At 40.4% G+C, this 27,741-nt stretch overlaps 1 protein-coding gene and 1 long non-coding RNA gene across 2 annotated transcripts in view; one reads left to right on the forward strand and one right to left on the reverse strand.

Moving 5' to 3' along the window:
- The window catches only part of LOC311041466, a 31,249-nt gene extending 23,637 nt beyond the window's left edge, over nt 1-7,612 (forward strand). Inside the window, exon 2 of the long non-coding RNA XR_014600412.1 lies at nt 2,774-7,612. This is a non-coding gene — a long non-coding RNA (uncharacterized lncRNA). The remainder of the gene's footprint in view (nt 1-2,773) is intronic.
- A 145-nt stretch (nt 7,613-7,757) lies between these two features.
- LOC311041465 (protein C1orf43 homolog) lies at nt 7,758-27,613 on the reverse strand. The gene is made up of 7 exons (XM_084051846.1): nt 27,394-27,613; nt 17,509-17,610; nt 15,102-15,210; nt 14,456-14,509; nt 13,668-13,834; nt 10,799-10,857; nt 7,758-10,422 (listed from the first exon to the last, which is right to left on the reverse strand). The coding sequence occupies exons 1-7, from the start codon at nt 27,457-27,459 to the stop codon at nt 10,200-10,202; spliced, it is 780 nt and encodes a 259-aa protein (XP_083907972.1). The 5' UTR covers nt 27,460-27,613; the 3' UTR covers nt 7,758-10,199.
- Between the last annotated feature and the right edge of the window lie 128 nt (nt 27,614-27,741).

Genomic DNA, 27,741 nt, shown 5'->3' on the forward strand with positions numbered 1-27,741 from the left:
ATATTGAGGTCTGTTTCAGTCAGTTGCGCAATCGCCCTTCGCCCTCAGCCCCCTCTTCTTCTTCTTTTTTGTTTTTGTTTTATTTTCAGCTGAAAAAGCGCTCTAAACAGTGTTTGTTTCTTCATACAGTTTACAGTTTAGGCATTTAGCAGATGATCTTAATGCGGAGCGACTTACAGTAAGGAAGGACACAAGATAATACGTCATAATACATCAATAATACATCAAATGCATAGAAATAGTAAATAATAAACTAATACATAAGTAAACCAAGAACCTATCATCAGCCTACATTGAAACTATACAAACTATAGGATGCCAGGTCAACAATGACCAGGCATCTGTCTACATAACATGCTATCTAAGTTACATTTTAGCCTTTGCATAATCCTGCAAGGTTGTCAAGGCTAGTGCAAGTGCTACGGGCTGATCATAAAAGGCAGTTCATGTGAACACAGCCTGAGAGGACGTACATGTGGTTGGATGTGCTTCCTGTGGTTTGATCATCTCTCTGGCTGGCCACTGTTGTGTAGAAGACAAAAGAGAAATCTAAAGTACAAGCTTTGTATCTGGTACATAATTGCATTGTAATATTTGCTATGATCACTATTAGAATGCAGTAAAAGAGTACAGACCTACAGTAATATTGTACAATGGTTGGATGGAAGTGTAGAGGAGTCATGTTGTCATGTGATGGTAGTTTGTTGGGTCATTCAGGTCATGTCTAATAATGATACATTTTAGACCTTTGTTCATAAATCCGTCAAATTATACATTTTAACGTGATGGAAAAAGTCTCTGTGTGTCAAACTGTCATTCACTTCCTCTTATAGACGATGTGGCTCTGAAAGAGGCTAGCTGATGATGTCATTGTCTAGACTTAAAACTAAACAAAGTATAGAACATGTGTAGCATTCTACTATAGCCAGTAGGCACTATGTGACACATGTGTCTTATACACACTACAGTGTGTATAAGACATTTGGTGTTGATTAGTCCAGTGGTTTGGAGATTAGCTCCGGACAGACAGACAGACAGACAGACAAACAGACAGACAGACATGTAAAGCAACCTTTGAGGACTATATGGTTGAACTTGACACTTGCCGATACTCTGCACCTTGATCTCATAATACAATACACTGATACTCTTCTTGCACTAATGTCTATGAACAGATACCAGCTGCTATGCTCATGCACCTTATTTATAAACCTCATGTACATGATGCTTGGATGGATATGCTATGTGTAAATATGTAGATAAGTCGTTGTCTCTTTTTGTTATACCTTCTTTTTTTCAGAAAGTGACAAACCTGCTCCACTGTCATTGCTGGGGAGAGAGAGCCCCCTACTGGATATGTGTGGTTATGAACTCCTTCAATCAAAACCATTCAACTAAGGGATGGTACGATCTGTTGTTGATTCAGTGTTTCATAATATGAAATTATAGGTCATTATCAGTGGTGTAAAGTAGATATAAGTACATTTACTCAAGTAATGTTCTTAAGTACATTTTTAGGTACTTTTATTGTCCATAATTTCTACTCCAGTCAAAATGGTACATTTGTTTTACTCTATTACAATGATTTGACAGTTTTAGTTACTTGCAGATTTTGATTATTATTACAAAAGATGCATTAAGTGATAAATGATGATATATTGTTATTGTTTAATCTACCCAGCAGTACACAATGCCATTAAAATCAGCCCCACCTTAACCAGCTGCAACTTGAATTATTCCATTATGGAGACAGAGAGTTTTAGACAGACAGAGTTCCTTAACAAACTCCTCAAACCACAAACCTCCACTCTGGAAAAAACAACCTTCTCCACCAGCCCCACAAAGACCAAGCTCTGCACCATGAGGCGACCGGGCCTTCTGCTCTGGAAGGCCCTCCCTGACCACCTGAGAGCACCACAATATGTTGATGCTTTTAAAACAGGACTAAAGACCTGACTTTTTAATAAAGCGTTTTTAGCGGAGCTAGCCGCTCTATACCTTTAGGTATAGAGCGGGTCCTGCTCTATACCTGACGCTCTGATTGGTCAGACGCGTCAACGCTCTGATTGGTCAGACCCATCAACGCTCTGATTGGTCAGACCCGTCAACGCTCTGATTGGTCAGACCCGTCAACACTCTGATTGGTCAGACCCGTCAACGCTCTGATTGGTCAGACCCGTCAACAAAGTGATTGGTCAAGCTTCACGTGACACATGGCTATAAACACATTATAAACACATATCGATGACAAAATGTATAAAAGGCGCCGCTACCTTCACACAGGGTGTGATTATTTTAAATACTCTTTTCTCCTAGGCCTTACGCCTTCACGTGATTTTATGTTTTTTTTTTATATTTGTTTTAGTTTTGTAATGTTTTATACAAATGTTTTACCCTGATTGTAGCACTTTGAGATTTGTTTCAAATGTCAAGTGGGTTATAAATAAAATGTATTATTATTATTTTTCGGACTCAAGTTGGACTCGTCACTTTGACCTAAAAGCTTGAAAAAGTTAAACACCTCTGGTGATTTAGAATGGTGACATTAAATCTGCACGTCCCAAACGTGTTTCTGTCCAAAATATACAGTCAAAACCCAGGTTCCACGTGTGTGTCATAGTTTTATTAGAATGGCACTGTATACAACACATTATGAATCACTGTATATATGCAACATTAATATACTGCGTACAATACATGATGCATCATACTGTATTTATGAGACATTAATTAGGCCTACTGGTGAACATAATCTCTCTAGAATCACTCCCAGCTCAAACAGTCCAGTTAAGTCAGGAACATTTGTAAACAACGTTAACAACTCATGTTTGTGCATTTTAAATATCAACATTCTATTAAACAATATTGTATGACCAAATATCCTTTGGTTATACAATAACACAAGCTTGTAGACAATAACACAAGGCAAGCTTGTCGGCTATCTCCACTATTTGTTTGAAATAGTGCTTAAAGTGGTTAAACTGTTCCGCCATTTTGCTGGGGGTCCCCTGGAGCGTCCTAGAGGACCCCTAGGGGGTCCCCAGACCCTAGTCTAGTTGTGGTATAGGCCTAGACATAAAAGACACGTCAGGTTCATGTTAAACACGTTGACATACGTACATAAAGACTGGAACACTCTCATATAACATTGCACTGAGATAGCTGATATGTAAGTCAAAGAACACTCAGATCATTAGAAAGGATTCAGTTCATCTCTTATGGCTTCAGGTCAAACGGCTGTTTAACCCATTAAGACCGGGGAAAGCATCTCTGTCATTTTAGATTTCTTTGGCTATTCAAAAATAGCAGATATACAAGCTCATAGCGCGGCACCGAGTGCTGCGCTATGAGCTTGTAGATCTGCTATTTTTCTTAAATCATAAAAAGTTGTGCAAATCTTGGAATATATATTCTACAAAATGTGTTCTCAATCCAGTTTTTTGAAAAAACTTATGTTGCTATATCAGTGGTGCTCCAACTTTTCCATGTCAAGGACCCCCAAAATGATATGTATTTGGCCGTGGACCCCCATCTCAAAATGTGTTTAATTCACAAAACATATATTCAAAAAATCTTGAAAATGTGTGCAAATCTTTGAAAATATATATATATATGTTTTAGAGCAAAGATTTTCAACTTTGATCTGTGCTTCTGGGGATCCCAGGAACAACATATTTTGAGATGGGGGTCCTTGACATGGAAAAGTTGGAGCACCACTGCTATAGCAACACAGGATTTAGAAGACATTTGTTGAATATAATTATATGCAAAGATTTGCACAAATGTTCAAGGTTTTCCAAAAATAGCAGATCTACAAGATTGTAGATCTATTTTTGAATAGCCAAAAAAATCTAAGATGTCACCAGGCCTGGAATTTCGTCATTTTAGGGGCAAGGCCACTTGGCCTTTGGTGTTGTAATTTTTTGGAGGGCACAAAGGCCAAATGCCAGGGCAGGAAGGCCATCAAAAAAAAAAGTGTTTAAGTCCCCGGAAATAATGCATTTAACTTGAAGGTTAAGGATGATTGTATTTTAATATATTATAAGAATTGTATAACTATCTGTGAAATATAACCCATTTATTTCACAAAATAATGTGTTGGCAAATGACCAATATTTAGTTATATAGGTCTCAATATGTCACATTCAGCCCTGGACTTCACTGACTGAAGTAGGGTTCACATTAATCACATTAGATTCACAGAATAATTAGGGGTCTTCAACCTTTTAAGGCCAGGGACCCCCAAACTGATGGGGTGATGGAGCAGGGACCCCCTACCTCGTAGGGTAGGGGGTAGGCTACTATATATATCATATATTCATGTATAAAATTGTGTTTTATATAAATAAACATGAAAAAATTGCCTGCTCCTACGCACAGGTTGACCCAGTAGGTGTGCAAAAGGACCTTTCTCAGGGGCGTCAATTGGGTATGGCAAGGCATGTCTAGTGCCATACCTTGGCTCCAGAAAAAAAAATCATGAATAGTAGCCTAATGCAGGTGTAAGACCAGACCATTGTGTTTGCATTGTGTTATAGGTATAATGCATATAGTTTCTATGCATTTCAGGGGTTTTGGGGGGGTTGAAGCCCTAAAAAAAGGATAGATGTCCCTTATTTTAATCTCTGGGAGTTGGCAACCCTAACCTTGCCATACCTTAGCTTTTGCTGAACTGACACCACTGATCTTTCTTTACAAAATATGTATAAACATACCATGTTATTGTGCATTCATTACTAAGCTATTTAAATATGTCATGTTATGTTTAAAGACAAATTTTCATTTTTGAAAAAAAAAGAAAAAAAGTTTTTAAAGTTTTTAAAAACATTTTTTTTTTAATCAAACAACAATTTCGCGGACCCCCTGCAGTAACTTCGCGGACCCCCTAGGGGTCGCGGACCTCCTGTTGAAGACCTCTGAGAGATTTTATGTATTTTCCCCACAAGTTATTTTCATTCAAATGAAATGTGATTGAACTTGCACTATTAATGACTAGTTGATTTTCTCTCTCTTTAAAATATAGTATTTCTTAATTATTAATAATTACAGCTTGTAGATTGGCTATTTTCATGATTTTAAATTGTTTTTAAATAATAATAAAAAAGGAACATACAAGATTTCCACCTGAAAGCCATAATGTATAGCCAATATATGGTTCTGTATCAGTATATTAGTCCGTTTTTGCAGATTTCATTCTAATTGGCTACTATGCCTGCATATGAATTTCATGGCCCTGGGTAGGTCACCCTGGCTTGGCGGAGATATGCCCTGTTGCGCACAAGCTCCGCACACTGCAGCAGCAGGTGAAAGCAATCACTTAAACGAGGGCTGTGTTGCGCACCAAAAAGTCTAAAACTGTCACATTCTGCTGAAATAAACTTCCCAATTAGAACATTGTTGACAAACGAACAGATATAATGGATGTGGTTTGCAAAAGGATTTATTTCTTGTCCATCAGAGTGGTGAGGTCACTCTTTTGTATGATATTGATAGCCTACACTTTTAATTTGTTTGCAGTTATTCTGTTGCTTGCTTTATATTAAGACTCATAATTTGGGGATTTTGCTGTATTTTATTAGATGTATTCATCTATATTTTGCTGTTGAAAAAAACATCGGGGCACATCGGTCTGCAGGACTACAGAATCCTCTCTCTCTCTCTCTCTCTCTCTCTCTCTCTCAGGCTAGAAATCAAACCTACCATTGATTAGTTCAGGCTGCGTTAGATTAACTCCTGTTTGGCCTGGTAATGCTTTTGTGTCTATTACACTGTGTTGCGGGATTCCGAAGGTTCATAGGAGGCTTAAAATCAAACCTACCTAACACTGTGCATGTTGTAGCTGCGCAGCTCAACCAAAGGGACTGGTGACAAAAAAAAACGTATTGACGAGAAAATCGCGCAGAGGAAAAACTGTGAAATCAGTTGCTGGGCGCAGCTGGGGCACCACGGCCACTGTGGCCGTGAAGGCATGTCATTATTCTAGGGGCACACGGCCAATGAGAGGGGCAGCGACGGCCATGGCCGCCGTGGCCGCCGTGAAATTCCTGCCCTGGATGTCACAGATAAGTTCCCGGTCTTAAAGGGTTAAAAGCCAGTGAATGAACAACAGTGTTAACAAAAAAGAAAAGAAAACAAAAGAACACCTTGATCTTTACAGATAAACAGTACTGTATATCGTCGCTCTAGGGCAGAAACCTTGTATCCCCATGTTTCGTCTTTTAATGTGCTTTTTGCAAATTTAACGCAAAAGAGTGCAGTAACGAAAATAGCAGATCTACAAACTCACAACGCACCGCAGCGTGACAGTCTTGGACATACAGTACAAGGTTTCTGCCTGAACAGCGATGATTATGTCCATCTAAAGTGGTGTGTTGTAACAGTCTATGGTCCTCTACACCTGGCATGGACATGAGTCTTGTATCCTAAGTGTGTCTCATAGTATTAGCCTGATAGCATTAGCCACGATAAGAGGTTTCCTAGCATTAAAATACATCTCCACTGAAGGAACACATGTATGTCCCAGAAAAGGCAAATGGCACACTTGTCCTCTCTTATATACTGTATATATTCATGAAAATAGTTCATTTCCAGACCAATTTACCGTAAATCCTCTAATAGTGACTCAGGCTTTTATTTGTATCAACTGTAGCGAGTACCAGGTTTTTATTTTTATAATCACACACACACACACACACACACACACACACACACACACACACACACACACACACACACACACACACACACACACACACACACACACACACACACACACACACACACACACACACACACACACACACACACAGCTTGTATTAGAAGAGAGACTTTTAATTGCTTGTTTCAACAAGCCCCCGGTCATAAATAGAGAGGCGAATTGAAGAGGTCACTATTGGAGGATTTACGGTATCTGCCGGTGTGTCTGACTACCGGTAAATAAAATGTAAAAATCCGCAAAAGAAAACCCATGACAGTTTTGTTTAGCAGCAACAGGTAAACAGAGGTGAGCTGCAAATAAACAGCATTCAGTAGCGGAACTGCTACACATGCAGCATCAAGCTCTAGCATTAACACTGAAAAGCTACATGATCCCATGCTGGGCAAGACCCGGGCCTGAGTGTCTAAAGTGTCTAACTACTGGAATTTGGCGGCAGTAACGCCCAAGGAACGTTGAGACTTTACGAATGTGTTTAAACGCGTTTTGTGAGTGGTCGAAAAAGAGTCCCGCCCTATTAGGGCTGGTAACAAAAAAACAATGTATCAAGTGCTTGGATCCAATAAAACATATATTTTGTTTGTTTTTAAAACTTGATACATTTTCCCAATATTCAAATAATATTTGAATATCGAATATGCGTTTACCAACCCTACGCCCTATAGACACTCTCTGCATTCGGTGGTGACCATGGACTTCTCTCCTGGGAGATGAGAGCAAAGACTGGGAACATGATCCCAACACCAGTTTTCTCTGTGTCTGCTCTCCCACATTCACACCTGATCAGCTAACTATCAGTAGCGTTAATGCAACATACTTTTCACATTTACTTTTACTATACTTTTCAAGTAAACTTTTAAGATACATGAAACAAAACACATTTTGATTTAGTTTTAGTCATAGCCTTTTAGAATACAATTCTATTCTGATTTAGTCATATTTAAGTCATCTGAAATGTTTAACTTTGTGTCTATTTTTAGTTGACTAAATATCATCATTTAACTAAATCTACGGTTGATTTAGTCGACTGAAGTACATTTTGGCAGGCCTTGATGGCTTCATAATGCCTCATTTGTAGATACTAAAAATAGGCAAGTAGTCGAGTCGACGAAAATTTTGTGTCATAGTTTTAGTTGACAAAATTAATACTGCTGAGAAGCACGTTGTCTTTTTTATTAACGAATTTAAAAAAAAATCGACTAAATCGATTATTCTTAATCCCTATTTACATTGTTACGGTGTTGGAACAAACATTGCAAAAATAGCCAATCTACATGCTTGTACACACTTGTGGATCTGCTAACCTAAGTGCTAAGCTAACCTATTTTAGGGGGAACAATCAATTATTTTATTGATCATCGATTCGTTTTGATAACCGATTAAATCAATTAAAACTGCTTGCATCCCTAGTATAAATACAGCTCTATCATGTCTGTACACTCGCTTGTGCAGTAGACTGTGATTGTCTTGTGCCATTGCATAATATCTCTGCTTATGTTCTGTCAAATGAACACTACACACTAACGTTGTTCATCCTTTTCCACATCATTCAATATTAAACACTTCATAAGCATAAAGGCCTAATTTATACAACGTCGCACGGCGGTGTTGTGCACCGAAAACAGCCAATCTACAAGCACACAATGTGCTGCAGATGTGACACGCTGTGAGCTTGTGGAGCGACACAAGTATAAATCTGTCTTAAAAGATGAAAGTGTTCTTCACATAGACCTGAACTGAATATGTAACAAATAGAAGAGCACGCACATCCAAACAATACAAAAAAAGAAGAAAAAAGTGCAGGGCAGAAGTGAACAACAGTAGAAAAATATAGACCGCACAATGGAATATGCTCCAACCACCAAAAAAGTGACGTTTCGAGCCGGTCTGCTCTTCTGACGGAATGAGGAAACAAAGCGTCACCATTTTGGTGGTAATAAACCCATTACTTTTGGAGCATAATATTCCAGTGTGCGGTCTCTATGTTCCTAACTGAATATGTAAAAGGTCCAAGGAAACAGAATTGTGAATCTATGGGTGGGTTCTGAAATACGCTCTGAGAATTTGCTCCCATCTGAGAGCGCTGTGCTTTTGATGTCATAGAGCTACTCTGATATCAGTTCATTTATCCACGTTGTTGTTACTTGTGCCAATTTATCAATGTATGTATTAACACATCCACTGCCAGGCCCGTAGTCCTACGGGCCGTTAAATCCAACCGTTAACTGCCGTTCCCGTAGTCCTACGGGGCGGGTGTTTTCCCATGTTAAATCGTGCAGGTGCAGATTCCGGATTTTTTTTGCACTTCCGGTCTCGAAGTGGGCGGACCGGAAACGAAATAATACTGTTTCCGGTTTTTCTCCCGCCTCCGTTTCCTGTCTAGCGGTCAACTTTGGACGCCATTATCTCTGGCTTGTTGTTTTTCTCACCGCATCCACCATTTTAGCGTTTTCCTCTCGTTCTCCAGAATGCAGTGTCGGATCGCCGCACGGTTTTCAGCGTTTTGTTCGGTCGGGTCCCGTGTTTGTGTCGAACCAAATGAACGCGGATTTTAAACGGATTTAGCGGGGCCTATGACGGAATCAAAAAAACAAAAAAGGTAAGAAATTGCTTGGCACTACGATGGACGTTCTGAGATTAGCCGATGGCAGTCAATGTGTTAAGTAGCCGTGTAATAAGCGGGATAATCAATGGGAGGCAGGTTCTCTCATATCCAAGGACCCCAAATAGGCTCTATGCACAGAAGCCATATTGGAAATAAATTCCTTCCTTACTTCCTTCACAGGTGTTACCAATGATACTAATGAAGGCTCTGTTCCATTCTGGTCAAACAGAGTCAGGGTGCTGATAGTGTGCATGTTGGCTCACTGGAAACACTCTGCTACACCAGTGGGTCTCAAAGTGTGGTCCAGGTACCCTCATGGTTCCTCGAGGGGGTTCCAAATGGCCCCTTGCGGGTGTGTAACTCTGAGAGTGTACAAATGGAACCAAATGGACCCGTACTCTCAAGAGTTATGGGGGTCCATGAAATTAAAGTTCGAGAACCACTGTGCTACACTAAATGGAACAGAGCCTTAATTAGTATAATTGTTAACACCTGTTAAGGAAGTAAGGGAGAAGCTCGATTTCTTTCCAATATGGCTGCTGTGCATATATAATAACGATTTATCTGGGGAGGTTTATATTTAGTTGAGCACTGGCTTGTACTTAGCAGATCCACAAGATCTGCTTAATTTGATTGGTCAACAAGACATTTATGAAATTATAGTGTAACCATCAATGAAATTGATCGCTGTGCACATCCCTATTATATACATACCGATTATACATATATGTACGTATAACCAACTATATGCAATCTGTAGGCACTTCAAACTGTGGCAGAAGCCTCACATTTCCATATTCCAACTAGTTTTTGTCATGTGATGATATTGGGGGCGTGTCTTTGTGTCATGTGATGGCGGTGGGGGGGTGGGCGTGTCTTTCAGAAGGTGCTCTCCAGAGTGTTGTACTTGTCTTTGAAGTTCTTCAGCTCCAGGAAGTGTTTAGGTCTCTTGGCACGTTGCTGCTGCTGCTGTGTGGTGGAAGCTGATTGGTTGCTGGTGTGGGAGGGGGAGAAGGGCGGGGCTTCAGGCGTCATGGACAGGTCTTTGGCGGCAGACTGGTGATGCTGGTCCACCACGGACATACTGCTCTGAGATTTAACCCTAGAGGACACAGATAAGATAAGATAAGATAGCGTGTAGCATAGGGTGATAATATTCTGAATCTCAAAAGAGGACACTCGGCCCGGCCTCTCAAAATATACTTATTTTTATATAAACGTTTAACTCAAGGTGCTTTATGAATTAATGTATTTATTTAAAGTAATGCCTCTCCTGTCTGTATGAACAGAAAATTCAGCTATGTAACAAAATGTCTCTCTAAGAAGTCATAGGCGTAATTTATCTCTAGCAATACCCATACTCATCTGCATTGATTTTTAACAATTATTATTTCATTTTTTAATTTCTGTATTAGTATTATTATTTAATTCTGAACCAATGTAACTAAATGAAGGTAAATAAAACACGAATGACTCACACAGAGGCTAGTTCAGTGAGAGCTTCCTGGTACTTCACAAATTCTGCTTCACCAAAAACCTAAAGACACACACACACACACACACACACACACACACACACACACACACACACACACACACACACACACACACACACACACACACACACACACACACACACACACACACACACACACACACACACATACCAAAGACTATTAAAATGGGACCCGATGCCTCCCTGCTTGCCACTCAGCATTAAGGGTTGGATTGGGGGTAAACCATGTGTACACTCTCAGAGTTACAGACCTGTAGGGGTCCATTAGGATCGTAACTATCAGCAATTTAGCTGGGGACCCCCTCAAGGACCCCAGGGGGTCCTCGGACCCCACTCTGAGAACCATTGGGTTAAGCAATGTTCTGGAGAGGTTTGAACATTCAATTAAATGGAATGCTTTTCTCAAAACATCAACCTCAGCATCTGAACAATACATTTAAACAATCTCTCATGTTGTGAGCTTGGAAATCACTTCTTGGTGGCAAGTGACACTGTTGCATAGCAGAGTATGAACTCAAAAGGCATGAATACACCATGCTGTGAGTCCAGACCATGTGAAATGATGCGCTGTCTAGACGCTAATAGAGACAGTAACAATAACCCAATATTCTTTATCTATTATTTAGACAGGAGCTCTTTTCATTTCTTCAATATATATAAAACCCACAGACAGAATTAAAGGGATATTTCACTTTCAAAAAAGACTTGCGTCATTTTATCGTCTACTCAGGCTTTTGTGAGCCCCCCAGACAGCTTTTAAGTTGCTTGATACAGTATTTACATATTTGATATTCATTTTATCAGACACGTCCCCTTCCTATACAAACCCATTGTAACTTCAACCTCCATTTTAACCATGTTAGATTTATCGAAAACACCGGTCCTTGGTTCTGGTGACTCATATTGCCCTCCTAATACGTGGGGGCGGGGGGGGGGGGTGTTTTTGATTACTTTTTTCATTTATTTCATTTTATTTTTTTATTGTATTTTTTATTTTTTTCATTTCCCCCCCCCCAAAAAAAAAAGAAATGAAAAAAGTAATTGAAAAAACACAGTCTCCTCACGTATTAGAAGGACAACATCAGTCACCAGAAACAAAGGACGGGTGTTTCCGATGAATCTAACATCGTTAAAATGGAGTTTGAAGTTACAATGGGTATGTATAGGAAGGGGGCGTGTCTGATAAAATGAATATCAAATATTTAAATACTGAATCAAGCAACTTAAAAACTGTCCGGGGTGCTCAAAAAAGCCTGACTAGATGATGAAATGACCCAAAATTACTTTGAAAGTGAAATATCCCTTTAACTACTTTAAACCTGGCATTCCTATTTTGGGGCATGTCATTATAGGCCAACATTTAAAAGAAATGTCATACGTTGTGAGCGTGTACATCTGCTATTCTTGCAGATTTTGTGCGATACTGTCATATGCTATAAAATAGGGCATACAAAAACAAAAAGTTGACAACATGTATGCATGTATAATATATATCGTTGCTGTCGGGTGGTAACCTTGTATGCCCAAAACTGTTACTTTTCAGGAAATAGGAAGAAAGAACCATGTGTTCCAATGGATCCAATGTAGTTATTATACTGTATAGTCACAAGCTGCTGTTAATAATGTTCATTGGTTCAATATTTATTAAACCCACAGATACACTTAACCACTTACACTTTCAATAGGCTCTATGCACAGCAGCCATATTGGGAATGAATTGGGCCCCTTCCTTACTTCCTTCACAGGTGTTACCAATAATACTAATTAAGGCTCTGTTCCATTTAGTTTAGCACAGTGGTGGTTATTTTCAAGGACCCCCATAACTCTGAAAGTGTACAAATTTGTACACTCTCAGAGTGACACACCCACCATAAGGGGCCATTTGGGAACCAAAATGGAGTGTTTCTAGTGAGCCAACATGCACAATATCAGCACGCTGACCAGAATGGAACAGAGCCTTCATTAGTATCATTGGTAACACCTGTGAAGGAAGTAAAAAGAGGCCCAATTTATTTCCAATATGGCTGCTGTGCATAGAGCCTATTCTTGTAGTTTTAGTTTCGCTAACTTTATTCCACAATGTTATACGGCAAAGTAGGGCATTCATTTATGAAAAAAAAACATTGAATGTTGAAATATGGAGATACAAGGTTTCTGCCCGACAGCGAGGATATGTCCAATCCACACATACACACACACACACGCACACGCGCACACACACCTCAGTGCCGTGACGTGGCCTGACGTGCACTGTCGTAGCCTTACAGCAGTGCGTCTATGACACCGGTGTTCATTTTCACAACACATTTTGATTTCGTTTTAGTCATAGTCTTTTGAATACAATTCTATTTAGTTTTAGTCATCATAGCTTAGTTTTTATTGATTTTTCGTAGTCGACGAACATAGTCACAGTCGACGAAATAGGCTCTATTCACAGCAGCCATATTATGAAGACATTCACAGGTGTTACCAATGATACCAATGAAGGCTCTGTTCCATTCTGGTCAAACAGAGTCAGGGTGCTAATTTTGTGCATGTTGGCCCACTGGAAACACTCTGTTACACCAGTGGGTCTACAGTTGGGGTCCAGGGACCCTCATGGGCTTCCAAATGGCCCCTTGTGTGTGTAACTCTGAGAGTGTACAAATGGAACCAAATGGACCGGTTGTACACGACCCCCATAACACTCTCGGAGTTATGGGGGTCGTGGAAACCACTGTGCTAGACTAAATGGAACAGAGCCTTCATTAGTATCATTGGTAACACCTGTGAATGTCTTCATAATATGGCTACTGTGAATAGAGCCTATTAAACACTGTTATCACTCATACCTCGGTGCCGTGGCGTGCGCTGTCGTAGCCGTGCAGCAGTGTGTCTATCAGCGAGCTGGCAGTGTCCTGGATGACAGGATGGGAGTTCCTCAGCTCCAGGAGCCACGTACGGAACCTTTTCCCCGTCAGGGCGCTGGGCGTGCCTCCCAACTCCCGGAACGGTAGATCTGACCCAATGCAAAAACAAATAAACCACAATGTTATAAAATAAAACAAAAAGCCACAAGAGATCGTGGTTTTCGGAGCCGTCTTTCATCGTCATATTTCAGCAGCTGCGCGGCACGGCTGGAGCTGGGAAACACTGGAGCTTGTAGATCAGCTATTTGGGTCCATTTGGTTCTATGTGTACACTCTAAGAGTTATAGACGTGTAAGGGTCCATTTGGTTCTATGTGTACACTCTAAGAGTTATAGACGTGTAAGGGTCCATTTGGTTCTATGTGTACACTCTAAGAGTTATAGACGTGTAAGGGTCCATTTGGTTCTATGTGTACACTCTAAGAGTTATAGACCTGTAAGGGTCCATTTGGTTCTATGTGTACACTCTAAGAGTTATAGACGTGTAAGGGTCCATCTGGTTCTATGTGTACACTCTAAGAGTTATAGACGTGTAAGGGTCCATTTGGTTCTTTGTGTACAGTCTGTACACTCTAAGAGTTATAGACCTGTAAGGGTCCATTTGGTTCATAACTATCAGTCATTTAGCTAGGGACGCCCTGGAACCCCCTCATGAGCCCCTGGAAGTATTAACAAGCAGTGAATGTCAAACATGAAGGAAGTCATGCTTACCTGTGTCTCTAATGGCATCTAGCGCCCTCATCCTGTAGAGGTAGTCATAGCAACCTGCAAAACACACACACACACACACACACACACACACACACACACACACACACACACACACACACACACACACACACACACACACACACACACACACACACACACACACACACACACACACACACACACACACACACACACACACACACACACACACACACACACAGAGCTTGTAGATCTGCTATTGTTGCTATTTTCTACAATTTGTTGGAGAACTAAAAAGCCAGTCTGGGTTTATAATGTGGACCGACTGAACCGGTACACATTACTCTGAGCCATGCTAGACAAGTAAAACAAAATACAATACCAGTGGTTCTCAAACATTTTAAATTTCAATGACCATCATAACTCTGAGAGTGTTCAAATGGAACCGTGAGGGTCCATTCGGTTCCATGTGTACACTCTCAGAGTTACAGACCTGTAAGGCTCCATTTGGAACCCCCCTATAAGAATCGCTTAAGGGAACCGTTAAGGAATGGGACCGTTAAGAGGGAATCATTAAGGAACCGGAATCGTTAAAGTCCTAAACCTAAAGGATCCCAACCTGTGTGTGTGTGTGTGTGTGTGTGTGTGTGTGTGTGTGTGTCCATACCAGTGTGTGGTCCAGATGTCAGTCTGTCATCATCATGTGACAGCAGACGGGGTTCAAACTTGATTCTTTGGACCTTGGTGAGTTTGGAGTCGATCTCCTGTCTGAGCTCCTTTGATCACACACACACACACACACACACACACACACACACACACACACACACACACACACACACACACACACACACACACACACACACACACACACACACACACACACACACACACACACACACACACACACACACACACACACACACACACACACACACACACACACACACACATACATTATATAACATATAATTATATAAAACTATTTATAGTTGTACAATAATAAACACCCACATGCACACTTACAAATGCTCTAATAACAGGCCAAACAAAATAGTGAAACCAACTATATTAGTTAAGGGTTATGACTTTAATTTAGGTTTGTTTTCAGGTTTTCTGATAAGAGGAGAGTATTGGGGCTCTCTCTCGTCTGTGACCTATCACCGCTTTATGTCTGTGCGTTCCTGTCTAGTGCCTGTTTTTGCTTCGGTGTACAACAGTGTCACGCAGGGAACACAGCTGACCTACATGCCCACACTTGCAGTGGGCTTGCAGATCGGCTGAGGTGGAGCTACAGCTTAACTCATACATGGGCAACTGGCGGCCCCCACCTTCACTTAATGCGGCCCACAGGTTAATTAAGCAATATGACACGAGAGGGTGTGCTTTACCGTCATTATTGGCACGCCAGTGATGCGGTCAGGAACGAGGCGCAGCCGAGTTCCGCCAGCATCACTGAAGTGCCAATAATGTAAGGTAAAGCACACCCTCGAGTGTAATATTGCGATTATACAACAGTTACCAACAAAACACATCCAACTGTATTCATATTGTGGGCCAATTAATAATAAAAATGTTTCGCTATTGTCCGTTTCCCTGTAAAGAGAAGAGTTTTTGACTGAGAGACATTAAATAGTCCCTGTAGCAGCGCTTTGAGTTAGAGGCACCGTCTCATCAACACAGCTGAGCTATCAATGCTTGCGCAGTGGAATGAATTCCAGTAGGCTATATGCTCCGTCGTACGACCGTGTCACGCGGCCAAAATAACTGATCTACAAGCTGACAACGCGTCGCGATGGCGACGCGTTGTGAACTTGTAGATCGGCTATTTTGGCCGCGTGACACGGTCGTACGACGGAGCATATAGCCTACTGGACTGTTAACGAAATGGTAGTCATTTTACTTTACACAGGAGGATATTTATAACCTTCTAACCATTGATCAACCGTAAATCCACCAAATTAACAACATAGTCCATTTTGCATAGCTGTTTGTTCTCCGGTGGCGGCGGTGGGTCAGGCTACTGTCTGTTTGTTTTCCTACCGTGGGACAGAGTGACTTCACAGCACAGCTGTGCCATATAATGGTCTAATCAGGTGCGGACTGGACTGCACTGCGGAGTGATTTATTAATGTGATTAGGCCCGTGCTATGATGCTGGTTTGAAGCACGGCTAGAAAGCTATTTCAACCAATCAGATTGCTTGGTCGGAACTACCTGTTGTATAATATCTGATATACTATTGATTTCAGCTGTTACAATTCCAAACATGCAAACATGACCCGCTTTAATTACTTCAGTCTATAGTAGTAGCTTAATGACTAGTATTAAAATTCGATTGTCTTTTTTCTGTCCTATGTATTTGTATTTAAGTTCATAAAGTTAACATAAGTATAACTAAATGCATTTGAAACTAAATAAAAATGATACTTTTCAGGATTCCAATTCAAAAATAGCAAAAAAAAACTGTGACGTTTGAGCTTGTAGATCGGCTACTTTTGCTTCTTTTGTGTGACATAGAATGGCTCGACAGTATACACGAATCCACGGCGCGCTGCCCTGCACGCCGCCATTGCTGCGGTCTTACGTCCGCGTAGCGTTCAGACCGCAGCAATGGCTGCGCGCAGGGCAGCGCGCCGTGGATTCGTGTATATGCAATGTGGCCCTCTGGAGTGAGTGTGGAAATATAGTGGCTCTCTCCATCATCAAAGTTGCCCACCGCTGGCTTAACTGCATGTCGCACAGAGAAGCAGAGCTGAGCTCCTCTACATTACAGACGGACAATGTTACATAAAAACTTTCGCTGTTGCCATAATGATTAAAGTTTCGTAAATGTAACTTTCAAGTGAAGTTTATGGGGGGAAACTTTAAGGGCTGAACCATCGTGGTGTGTCTCAGCGTGACCAGAGTCAGAGTGCATAGGGTATTTTAACCATTAGTAAAATATAGGGTGTTATTTATTACCTTTAGTAGAACATTTGGTAATTTTTTTTTACCATAGGAGTTGTGTCCTAGGCCTAGGGAACAAACATTTAATTTTTTACCTTTAATGGGACATAGGGTCATTATTTTTACCTTGGGTCCGTTGTGTCCTAGGGGAACGTGAGGTCCTCTGCGAGACTTGACAGCAAACCTCATGATCTGACGTTTGACAAAGATGAACAGCAACACAAACACCTACAGTGACCAGAAGAGACACACAATGTTATTGTTTTTACTACACTGAAATATATAATAATAATAAGCACTTTTTTTAAAGGCTGTGCTACACTCACGCTTAACAAAATAATTGAAACACACTTAAAATAGGCAAATACAACTTTAAAAAAATGCATATACATCGTTGCTGCCAGGCAAAAACCTTGTAGACATACCTTTTTTTTGCATACGTTAATGCCCTACTTTGTGCCTTGTAAAGTAGCTAAAATAGCAGATCTACAAGCTCACAACATGTCACGATGCGACACGTTGTGAGCTTGTAGATCAGCTATTTTCAATATTTTTTCGAAAAAAAAAGTGTGAAAGTGAAAGCGGTTAAGTGTGTCTGGGGCAGGGAAAGATTAACCCCAGTGCGGACCCCACTGGGCCAATCCTCTTTTAGGGCCCCTCCTGCCCCTCGGTTTTAACCCATTAAGACCTGAGGCCGATTCTACAAATGTCTTCTAAATCCTAACGGTTTTCTGAAAAACCTGTGCTGCTATACTTGCCGCTCAAACTTTTTCATGTCAAGGACCCCCAACATTATATATATTTGGCCGCCGACCCCCCATCTCTAAATATTTTGTTCCAGGGAACCCCCAGAAGCACAGAGTTAAAAATGGTCGCTTTAAAAGAATATATTGCTCAAGATTTGGCAAATCTTTCACAATTAAAAACAAAAATTGCAGATCTACAAGCTCGTAGCGCGGCACGAAGTGACGCGCTATAAGCTTGTATATCTGCTATTTTTGAATAGCCAAAGTATATAAAATAATGCTTTTTAGCTCAAATCTAAAATGACAGAAATTCTTTCCCAGTTTTAATCGGTTAAAGGGATAGTTCACCCAAAACAAATCTATCGTTTAGTCACCCCATTGTTTTTGTCACATTCCTAAGCCAATAATTTGACTAAATAGAAAACATAAAAATATCCACAAATTCAAGTCCCCATGGGGTGACAAATCAATAGGGAAAAAAAAGTCATTTTGGGGGTGAACTATCCCTTTAAGGTTGTGTGGGTCTAGAAAGCGCCTGTAGACATTTCATCATACAGGATTTACAGTCAGTAACCTAAACAGTATGTGCATATATTTGCGTGTAATAATAATAACCTTAACTTGTGCAGTCTTGCGGACATGCAGCACCAATACACAAATACATTTCTGTTTGGCTTTTAGGCTTCATAAAAAACGGAGCAGATATGACAAATAACATACATATTCTTAAAAAAAACTTTAAAAAAACTATAATAGTGGAAATCAAGTAGCCAGCTCAAAATGCGCATTTTGAGCTTGTAGATCTGCTATTTCCACTAATTTGGAAACTATTTGAAAACATATGACAATTTTTCAGACTTTTATGATTATGACGATTACGTTACTAAGAATAACTGATTATCTCAAAATAATTATGATTAGGCGATCATGTAATAACTGCGACAGGCCTACTTCTAACCACTGCTGTAAATACAGAGGGGCCCACACATTTGATATTTTGATAACCTCTACATTTCAGTTTAGTAAATTATTGTCGATGGCCTCGCGGCCCAGTTCCCCCCCAACGGCCCTACAACGGCTAATCCGACTATGCATGCACCTCATGGTACCATATAGCACCACAAAAGGCATTAAAAACTAAACTGAAGCCCTCTCAAAACAAACTAACTACAACTCATCTAACCCCTGCTCATTATGCTAGGGTGGGATGGCTCAGGGAAGAAGACAGAGTGCATTTTTTTTTTCCCCAAAGATTTGCACACATTTTCACGATTTAAAAAATAAATAGTAGATCTACAAGCTCATAGCGTGGCAGACTCGGTGCTGCGATATGCGCTTGTAGATCTGCTATTTTTGCATAGCCAAAGTATAAAATAAGCTTAATGTGCTTAAAATTATTTTGACGCCGTATTAACTAATTTTCCAAGGACCCCTGGGGGTCTACAAGATACACTACAGTGTAGTGTAGTGACTACACCACAAAGACACCCATGTACCTGCTGCCAGACTACTTCAATAGCGTAAAAGACACACAGACACAGGCAGAAGGAGCCCCACAGATCTCACTCTGAACCCAGTTTTGGCACAAAAATTGGGTTAAATTCGTTCTACTGCTATGCCACCAGAATGTGGAATGCCCTACAAACAGGCATAAAAAATGTGTGACCCCACCTTCAAAACCGCTCTAAAAGAGCACCTACATACAGATGGCTGCAAATTGTAACTGGCCCCTGTAAAAAAAAAATCACACCCTGTGTGAAGGTAGCGGCGCCTTTGATACATTTTGTCATCGATATGTGTTTATAATGTGTTTATAGAAAGGAAAACCAGCACTCACTTAAGTCCTTTTAGGCTCTTATTTATTTAGGTCATAGCTCCCCAGCAAGCAGCGTCAAACCGGACGTTTCGGCCCAGAGGCCTTCCTCAGCGTATAGTGACAACATCCTGTTTCTGTGTCATTTATAAAGGGGACCTTGGTGCCACGCACAGAGCGGTCCGGGTAACAACACATAGGACAGTCATAACAGTCATTTAACAAGCTAGGTCACCATTAAATAGTAAATGCATATACTCACACAAAAAAAGAAAAAAGAAGAAAATTACATAGATCATTTTTTTTGCAGTAAGGCACCAGTTTTAAACCTTTGTCTGTGCGAGTCCCTCAGTACTCCTTTATAAAGACAGAGTCAGATTTCAGTCAAGATTTACACATTTATAGAAAACTGCATAAACATTTTTTAAAACATTTTAAAAAAAATACCGTAGTATACACTGTCACTCGAAAAAGAGGCATTCAACTCATTAGTACCATTAATTCATTACTCAAAAATATAATCATAGCTCATTTCACTCTGAAGTGGTCTGCTCTGTCTATTTTTCACCATAATAAATCCTATAAGAAACAACCTAGTAAGAGTTCTTCATTTAAACCTTTAGGGTGTTCTGTTTGGAGAGAGTGTATCCACCATGCCTCTCGTTGCAGTAAACGTTTTTCACGATCCCCACCTCTTTTTAAGGGCAGTACTGCCTCAATACCCTGAAACCTTAAAGCACAGACTTCATGTCCCACCGCATTAAAATGTCTAGCTACAGGTGATTTTTCATCTTTATTCCTGATATTACTTTTATGCTCTGAAATTCTAACTTTAAGTTCTCTTTTGGTTTTACCCACATAACACAGGCCACAAGGGCATTTTAGTAGATAAACCACAAACTTAGTTTTACAGGTGATGATGCTTTTAACATCAATCTTTTTCCCTGAATGTGGGTGTAATACATGATTACCTCTGATCATTGCATTGCAATGAACACAGTTGTGACAAGGCAAGTTGCCCGTAGGCAAATCAGACATAAAATGTTGGGGTGGAACATGACAGTCTGCCCTCACTAGAGAATCCCTCACATTTTTGGCACACTTATGTGCAAAGATGGGGGACTCCTTGAACATATGACCCACACTAGGATCACTCGATAACACATACCAGTATTTCTTAACAGCATTATTAATGTCAATACACAAGGGGGAATAGGTTGTGGACAAAACTAACTTAGACTCCCCTGCACGAGCAGGTTTTGGAGTTAACAAGCTAGACCTATCTTTCTCTCGAGCTCTCTGTACATTAACACTCAGCACTTTATCACTATAACCCTTAGTTTTGAAACGATCGCACAAGTCCTTAGCTTGTCTTTCGAAGGCACTGTCAGTACTGCAGATTCTTTTCGTTCTCAATAGTTGACTATAAGCTAAACTTCTCTTTAACCCCGACGGGTGATAACTAGAAAAATGTAAATAATTGTTTCTATCAGTTTGTTTTCTGTAGACACAAGTGGAAATCTCATCTAGCTCTCTCTGTACTAATACATCCAAGAATGACACTGATTCTCTACTAGACTCTAAAGTGAAGGATATCGATGGCATTCTAGAATTTATATAAACCTTAAACTACTCCAACTGTTCCACTGACCCAGAACAAATGAAAAAAACGTCATCAATATATCTAAACCAACATTTTAACCAAGAAGAAAAAGCATTGTTATTGTACACAAAGTCACACTCAAATTTTCCCATGAATACATTGGCGTAATTTGGGGAGCAGGGACTTCCCATGCTCACCCCTTGACACTGTAAATAATAAGAGTTCTCAAATGTAAAATAATTCTTGTTTAACACAAGTCTAGTCAGCTCAGTGAGAAAATCAGTAGGGGGAGTTTTAGCTTCTCTCTGGTTCAAAAAATAAGTTAGGGCCTCAAGCCCTTCTCTATGAGGAACATTCGTGTACAGGCTAGTTACATCCATAGTACACAGGAGATCTGAGTTGAGAGTGTTATGAATCGAATCTAATTTATTTAAAAAGTCTGTAGTATCTTTAACAAAAGAAGGAAGTTTGACAACTAACTGTTTGATATGTAGATCTATATATTTGGACATAGGTTCAGTCAAAGACTGAGTTCCTGCTACTATAGGACGCCCCGGAATCGGTTCAACCAAAGTCTTATGTATTTTAGGAAGAGTGTAAAAAATAGGTCGCACAGGATGTATTTGATACATGAAGTCATGTTCATTTTTTGAAATGAGTTGGTCATCCAGTGCCCTCTTAACACATCGGGTGCCAAACACGGTCTGAACCGTGTGTTTACATAGTGGCGGTTCCGAAGCTTCGGTGCCGTTCACGGTCTGAACCGTGATCTCAGTCTTTTTGTTTTTTTCGTTTTTCTCTGCGCGGGCGGGGCTAGAGCAGCTCTGGGAGCACCCATTGTAATCCTGCGAAGGAAGTGCCAGATCGCTCACCGGAAACACTTTTTTTCCCCCCATCCGGTTCCTGTCTATTTCCTACTTAGAAACGCCTATATCTCCGAATCTGTTTCCTGTGGGGAAAAACGGTCATGCACGATGCGCGATCCCCCCCCCCCCGTTGTAACCCGCGAGGGGAATGTTATGGTTCCAGCCTGTAGCCAGGCTCATGGCAGAACATGAATCGATGCTTTTTTTGCGTGGATTTGCTTGTAACGCACGCGGAATCAACAAACAGCAAAGCGCAGTCAATGGGAGAATGCTGGCACCCACGGTAAGTTGTTATGAAAAAACGCTGGCACCCGATGTGTTAAGAAAAAACTGTATTTCTTGTGCAAACTTAGCAGTAGGATCACTGCTTAAAGGTGTATAAAAGACACTATTACTTAACTGTTTTAAAATTTCAGCTCTGTAAGAAGTTTTATTCAACAACACTATCGCACCACCTTTGTCAGCATTACGTATAACGATTGTCTCATCTTTAGATAAATTAGCCAAAGCTAGCCTCTCTTGAGGAGTCACATTAGAGTTCACTTTCGACTGTTTGTTAGCATGCAAAACAGAAAAAACATTTTGTTAAACAAGTCTGCAAAAAGTTGCTACAGAGTGATTAAAACACGGAGGGATAAACGTACTTTTCGGTCTAAGTGTTCGTTTATTTTCAGAACTCTCAGGTTCTTTCTCACGGTTAGTTAGTAGTCCATGCGTCGTATTCGGAGCCTCTTTAACAAAGAGGGGTGTTATATGCGATAGTGTTGTTGAATAAAACTTCTTACAGAGCTGAAATTTCAAAACAGTTAAGTAATAGTGTCTTTTATACACCTTTAAGCAGTGATCCTACTGCTAAGTTTGCACAAGAAATACAGCTTTTTCTTAAGAGGGCACTGGATGACCAACTCATTTCAAAAAATGAATATGACTTCATGTATCAAATACATCCTGTGCGACCTATTTTTTACACTCTTCCTAAAATACATAAGACTTTGGTTGAACCGATTCCGGGGCGTCCTATAGTAGCAGGAACTCAGTCTTTGACTGAACCTATGTCCAAATATATAGATCTACATATAAAACAGTTAGTTGTCAAACTTCCTTCTTTTGTTAAAGATACTACAGACTTTTTAAATAAATTAGATTCGATTCATAACACTCTCAACTCAGATTTCCTGTGTACTATGGATGTAACTAGCCTGTACACGGATGTTCCTCATAGAGAAGGGCTTGAGGCCCTAACTTATTTTTTGAACCAGAGAGAAGCTAAAACTCCCCCTACTGATTTTCTCACTGAGCTGACTGGACTTGTGTTAAACAAGAATTATTTTAAATTTGAGAACTCTTATTATTTACAGTGTCAAGGGGTGAGCATGGGAAGTCCCTGCTCCCCAAATTACGCCAATGTATTCATGGGAAAATTTGAGTGTGACTTTGTGTACAATAACAATCCTTTTTCTTCTTGGTTAAAATGTTGGTTTAGATATATTGATGACGTTTTTTTCATTTTTTCTGGGTCAGTGGAACAGTTGGAGGAGTTTAAGGTTTATATAAATTCTAGAATGCCATCGATATCCTTCACTTTAGAGTCTAGTAGAGAATCAGTGTCATTCTTGGATGTATTAGTACAGAGAGAGCTAGATGAGATTTCCACTTGTGTCTACAGAAAACAAACTGATAGAAACAATTATTTACATTTTTCTAGTTATCACCCGTCAGGGTTAAAGAGAAGTTTACCTTATAGTCAACTATTGAGAACGAAAAGAATCTGCAGTACTGACAGTGCCTTCGAAAGACAAGCTAAGGACTTGTGCGATCGTTTCAAAACTAAGGGTTATAGTGATAAAGTGCTGAGTGTTAATGTACAGAGAGCTCGAGAGAAAGATATGTGAGGGATTCTCTAGTGAGGGCAGACTGTCATGTTCCACCGCAACATTTTATGTCTGATTTGCCTACGGGCAACTTTCCTTGTCACAACTGTGTTCATTGCAATGCAATGATCAGAGGTAATCATGTATTACACCCACATTCAGGGAAAAAGATTGATGTTAAAAGCATCATCACCTGTAAAACTAAGTTTGTGGTTTATCTACTAAAATGCCCTTGTGGCCTGTGTTATGTGGGTAAAACCAAAAGAGAACTTAAAGTTAGAATTTCAGAGCATAAAAGTAATATCAGGAATAAAGATGAAAAATCACCTGTAGCTAGACATTTTAATGCGGTGGGACATGAAGTCTGTGCTTTAAGGTTTCAGGGTATTGAGGCAGTACTGCCCTTAAAAAGAGGTGGGGATCGTGAAAAACGTTTACAGCAACGAGAGGCATGGTGGATACACTCTCTCCAAACAGAACACCCTAAAGGTTTAAATGAAGAACTCTTACTAGGTTGTTTCTTATAGGATTTATTATGGTGAAAAATAGACAGAGCAGACCACTTCAGAGTGAAATGAGCTATGATTATATTTTTGAGTAAAGAATTAATGGTACTAATGAGTTGAATGCCTCTTTTTCGAGTGACACAGTGTATACTACGGTATTTTTTTTTAAATGTTTAAAAAAATGTTTATGCAGTTTTCTATAAATGTGTAAATCTTGACTGAAATCTGAGTCTGTCTTTATAAAGGAGTACTGAGGGACTCGCACAGACAAAGGTTTAAAACTGGTGCCTTACTGCTAAAAAAATGATCTATGTAATTTTCTTCTTTTTTCTTTTTTTGTGTGAGTATATGCATTTACTATTTAATGGTGACCTAGCTTGTTAAAAAGTGTTAAAAAGTTTTGTTAAAAAATGACTGTCCTATGTGTTGTTACCCGGACCGCTCTGTGCGTGGCACCAAGGTCCCCTTTATAAATGACACAGAAACAGGATGTTGTCACTATACGCTGAGGAAGGCCTCTGGGCCGAAACGTCCGGTTTGACGCTGCTTGCTGGGGAGCTATGACCTAAATAAATAAGAGCCTAAAAGGACTTAAGTGAGTGCTGGTTTTCCTTTCTATGAACAATGTCTACTCGAACCGTGCACCCTGTACTTTGAAACGTCGAAAACTCTTCTCATGAGTGCTTGCTTCCTTCTTCTTTTTTCTTTTTTTTATAATGTGTTTATAGCCATGTCACATGAAGCTTGACCAATCACTTTGTTGACGGGTCTGACCAATCAGAGCGTTGACGGGTCTGACCAATCAGAGCGTTGACGGGTCTGACCAATCAGAGCGTTGACGGGTCTGACCAATCAGAGTGTTGACGGGTCTGACCAATCAGAGCGTTGACGGGTCTGACCAATCAGAGCGTTGACGGGTCTGACCAATCAGAGAGTTGACGGGTCTGACCAATCAGAGCGTTGACGGGTCTGACCAATCAGGGCGTTGACGGGTCTGACCAATCAGAGCGTTGACGGTGATCACGGACAAAGTCAGGTATAGAGCAGGGCCGCTAAAAATCACACCCAGTGTGAAGTAGGCGGTGTGTGGTCATCACAACATGAATCACTTAAAAAAAACATAAATGTGTTTTTTTAAGTCCATACTGCTATTCATAGGGCTGCACATGTGTCATGTGTTTCGCTAGCCAATCACAGTCCTGAATTTGCAAAGTTAGCCAATCACATTACAGCTAGTGATGACACTAGCTGTAATGTGATTGGCTGACTTTGCAAAAGTATAGATTTGCATTGACTGTGGAAGGGTTAGGGTTGTAGACTGCGTTGTAGACTATTGGCCAATCACGGTGCAGGATTGGTCAGTGTCCAAACCTCACTTAAAGGGGGCGGTTACACCGCCACAAAAATCACACCCCGTGTGAAGAGAGTGGTGCCTTTGATGAGGCCCGTATCGTATTGATGTTGTCATCAATGTTTGTTTATTGGACATACATACATACGGACACACGGACAAAGTCAGATATAGGAGTGGTTGGCGCCACTCAAAAAAAGAATATCTACAAGCTCATAGTGTGGCACCGAATGCCGCGCTATGAGCTTGTAGATCTGCTATTTTTTTAATGTAATTTATAATTAAAAAAAATGTAATCCCTGGCACAAAAATATTTAGGAATGGGGGTCCTTGGCACGAAAAAGTTTAAGAACAACTGGTTTACTGTACATATCTTTCTTTCATATGTTTTGTCTTTTAAATGTCTCCCACAGCACAGGACCTTAACAGAAATAAGCCCTGATCAGGGCTTATCTGGCTTATCCTTTTAGCATTCTTTTGTATAAATCTGTGCCACCACCATGCCTTGTTTTGAAAGGCCTTTCCGACGTTAACGAACCCTATACCTAACCCTAACCGCACGCGGAAGCCACTCGGAGTGGCGAGATGTCGGAATGGAAGGAGCACCCCGTTTTGAAATCAAGTATTCAATCTGTATTTTATCGAGTCTGACTTTTACTTTTGTAGTCACTGGTCACTGGACATCCGCGCAGAAAGCCCGTACTTCTCCATACATGTACAAACAAAACATATAAAGTGCTGACCATGTAGCCACGGATGTTGACTCAACATTTGGAACCCGTGTTCACTGTATTAGTGCGTGTTTTTCAATAGATATGTGTTTTATTCCCGTCTGTGTCGGATTCTGTCGGAAGTTTCTTGTATTCCTCAATGGGCAGTAGTGGCGGGGCGCATCGGCTGAAAGCCAGTATTACACTCAATGTAAACAGGAAGTAAACGAGGGGGGAGAAATGGCGTTCGGTCACAGACGGAATTAAAACACATATATTGAAAAACACGATATAATACATTGCACAAAGATTCCGAATACCGAGATAACATCCCTGGCTACTGGGTAAGCGCCTTATATTTTGCATTTGTACATGTTTTGAGAAATACGGACTTTACTGGTGAAAGTCCAGGACACTCTGGGGGTGCTAGCCAAGACTATCACAGATATGCAAATGTAAAAGTCGATCAAATACATCTACGATAGTCTTGATCATAGTCTAGCCTTTAACTATTAATAACAATGTAATAATCCATCATAACTCACCAGACTGCCGTATGCCATCACCAGCACCACATTCACACTGGACAGGGGAGCATCAGACCTCATCATCAAAACACTATCCTATCAAATTATGATTAAACTCATAATTCAACAAACTCTCATAATATAAGTGTATTATATAAGCATGATCGTGAATTAAAGCGCAAGCAGTAAAAAGTCCCAAAGTGCTGCGATCGGGAGAAAAAAAACTGCAACTTTTCTGTCTCTGCGTTACACCCAAACTGTTCACCTATTGAATTGTGTGACGCCCGGATGTTGATGTTTTTTGCACACTGGATACACTCAGGCTACTCAAGTTAGCATTAGGGACATCTGGGCACCTCGATATGA

The sequence above is a fragment of the Gymnoscopelus microlampas genome (assembly GCF_963454915.1).
Source record: "Gymnoscopelus microlampas genome assembly, chromosome: 3".
Lineage (NCBI taxonomy): Eukaryota > Metazoa > Chordata > Actinopteri > Myctophiformes > Myctophidae > Gymnoscopelus > Gymnoscopelus microlampas.

Bases quoted from the DNA above. Each gene is read 5' to 3' on its own strand.
- LOC311041465 (XM_084051846.1), bottom strand. From the start codon at position 27,459: ATGATGAGGTCTGATGCTCCCCTGTCCAGTGTGAATGTGGTGCTGGTG. The intron at 15,211-17,508 runs GTAAAAATAATG...GTGTGATCAAAG, and splicing joins TAGGACACAACGGACCCAAG to GAGCTCAGACAGGAGATCGA. The intron at 10,858-13,667 runs GTATGAGTGATA...GTGTGTCTTTAG, and splicing joins GCGCACGCCACGGCACCGAG to GTTTTTGGTGAAGCAGAATT.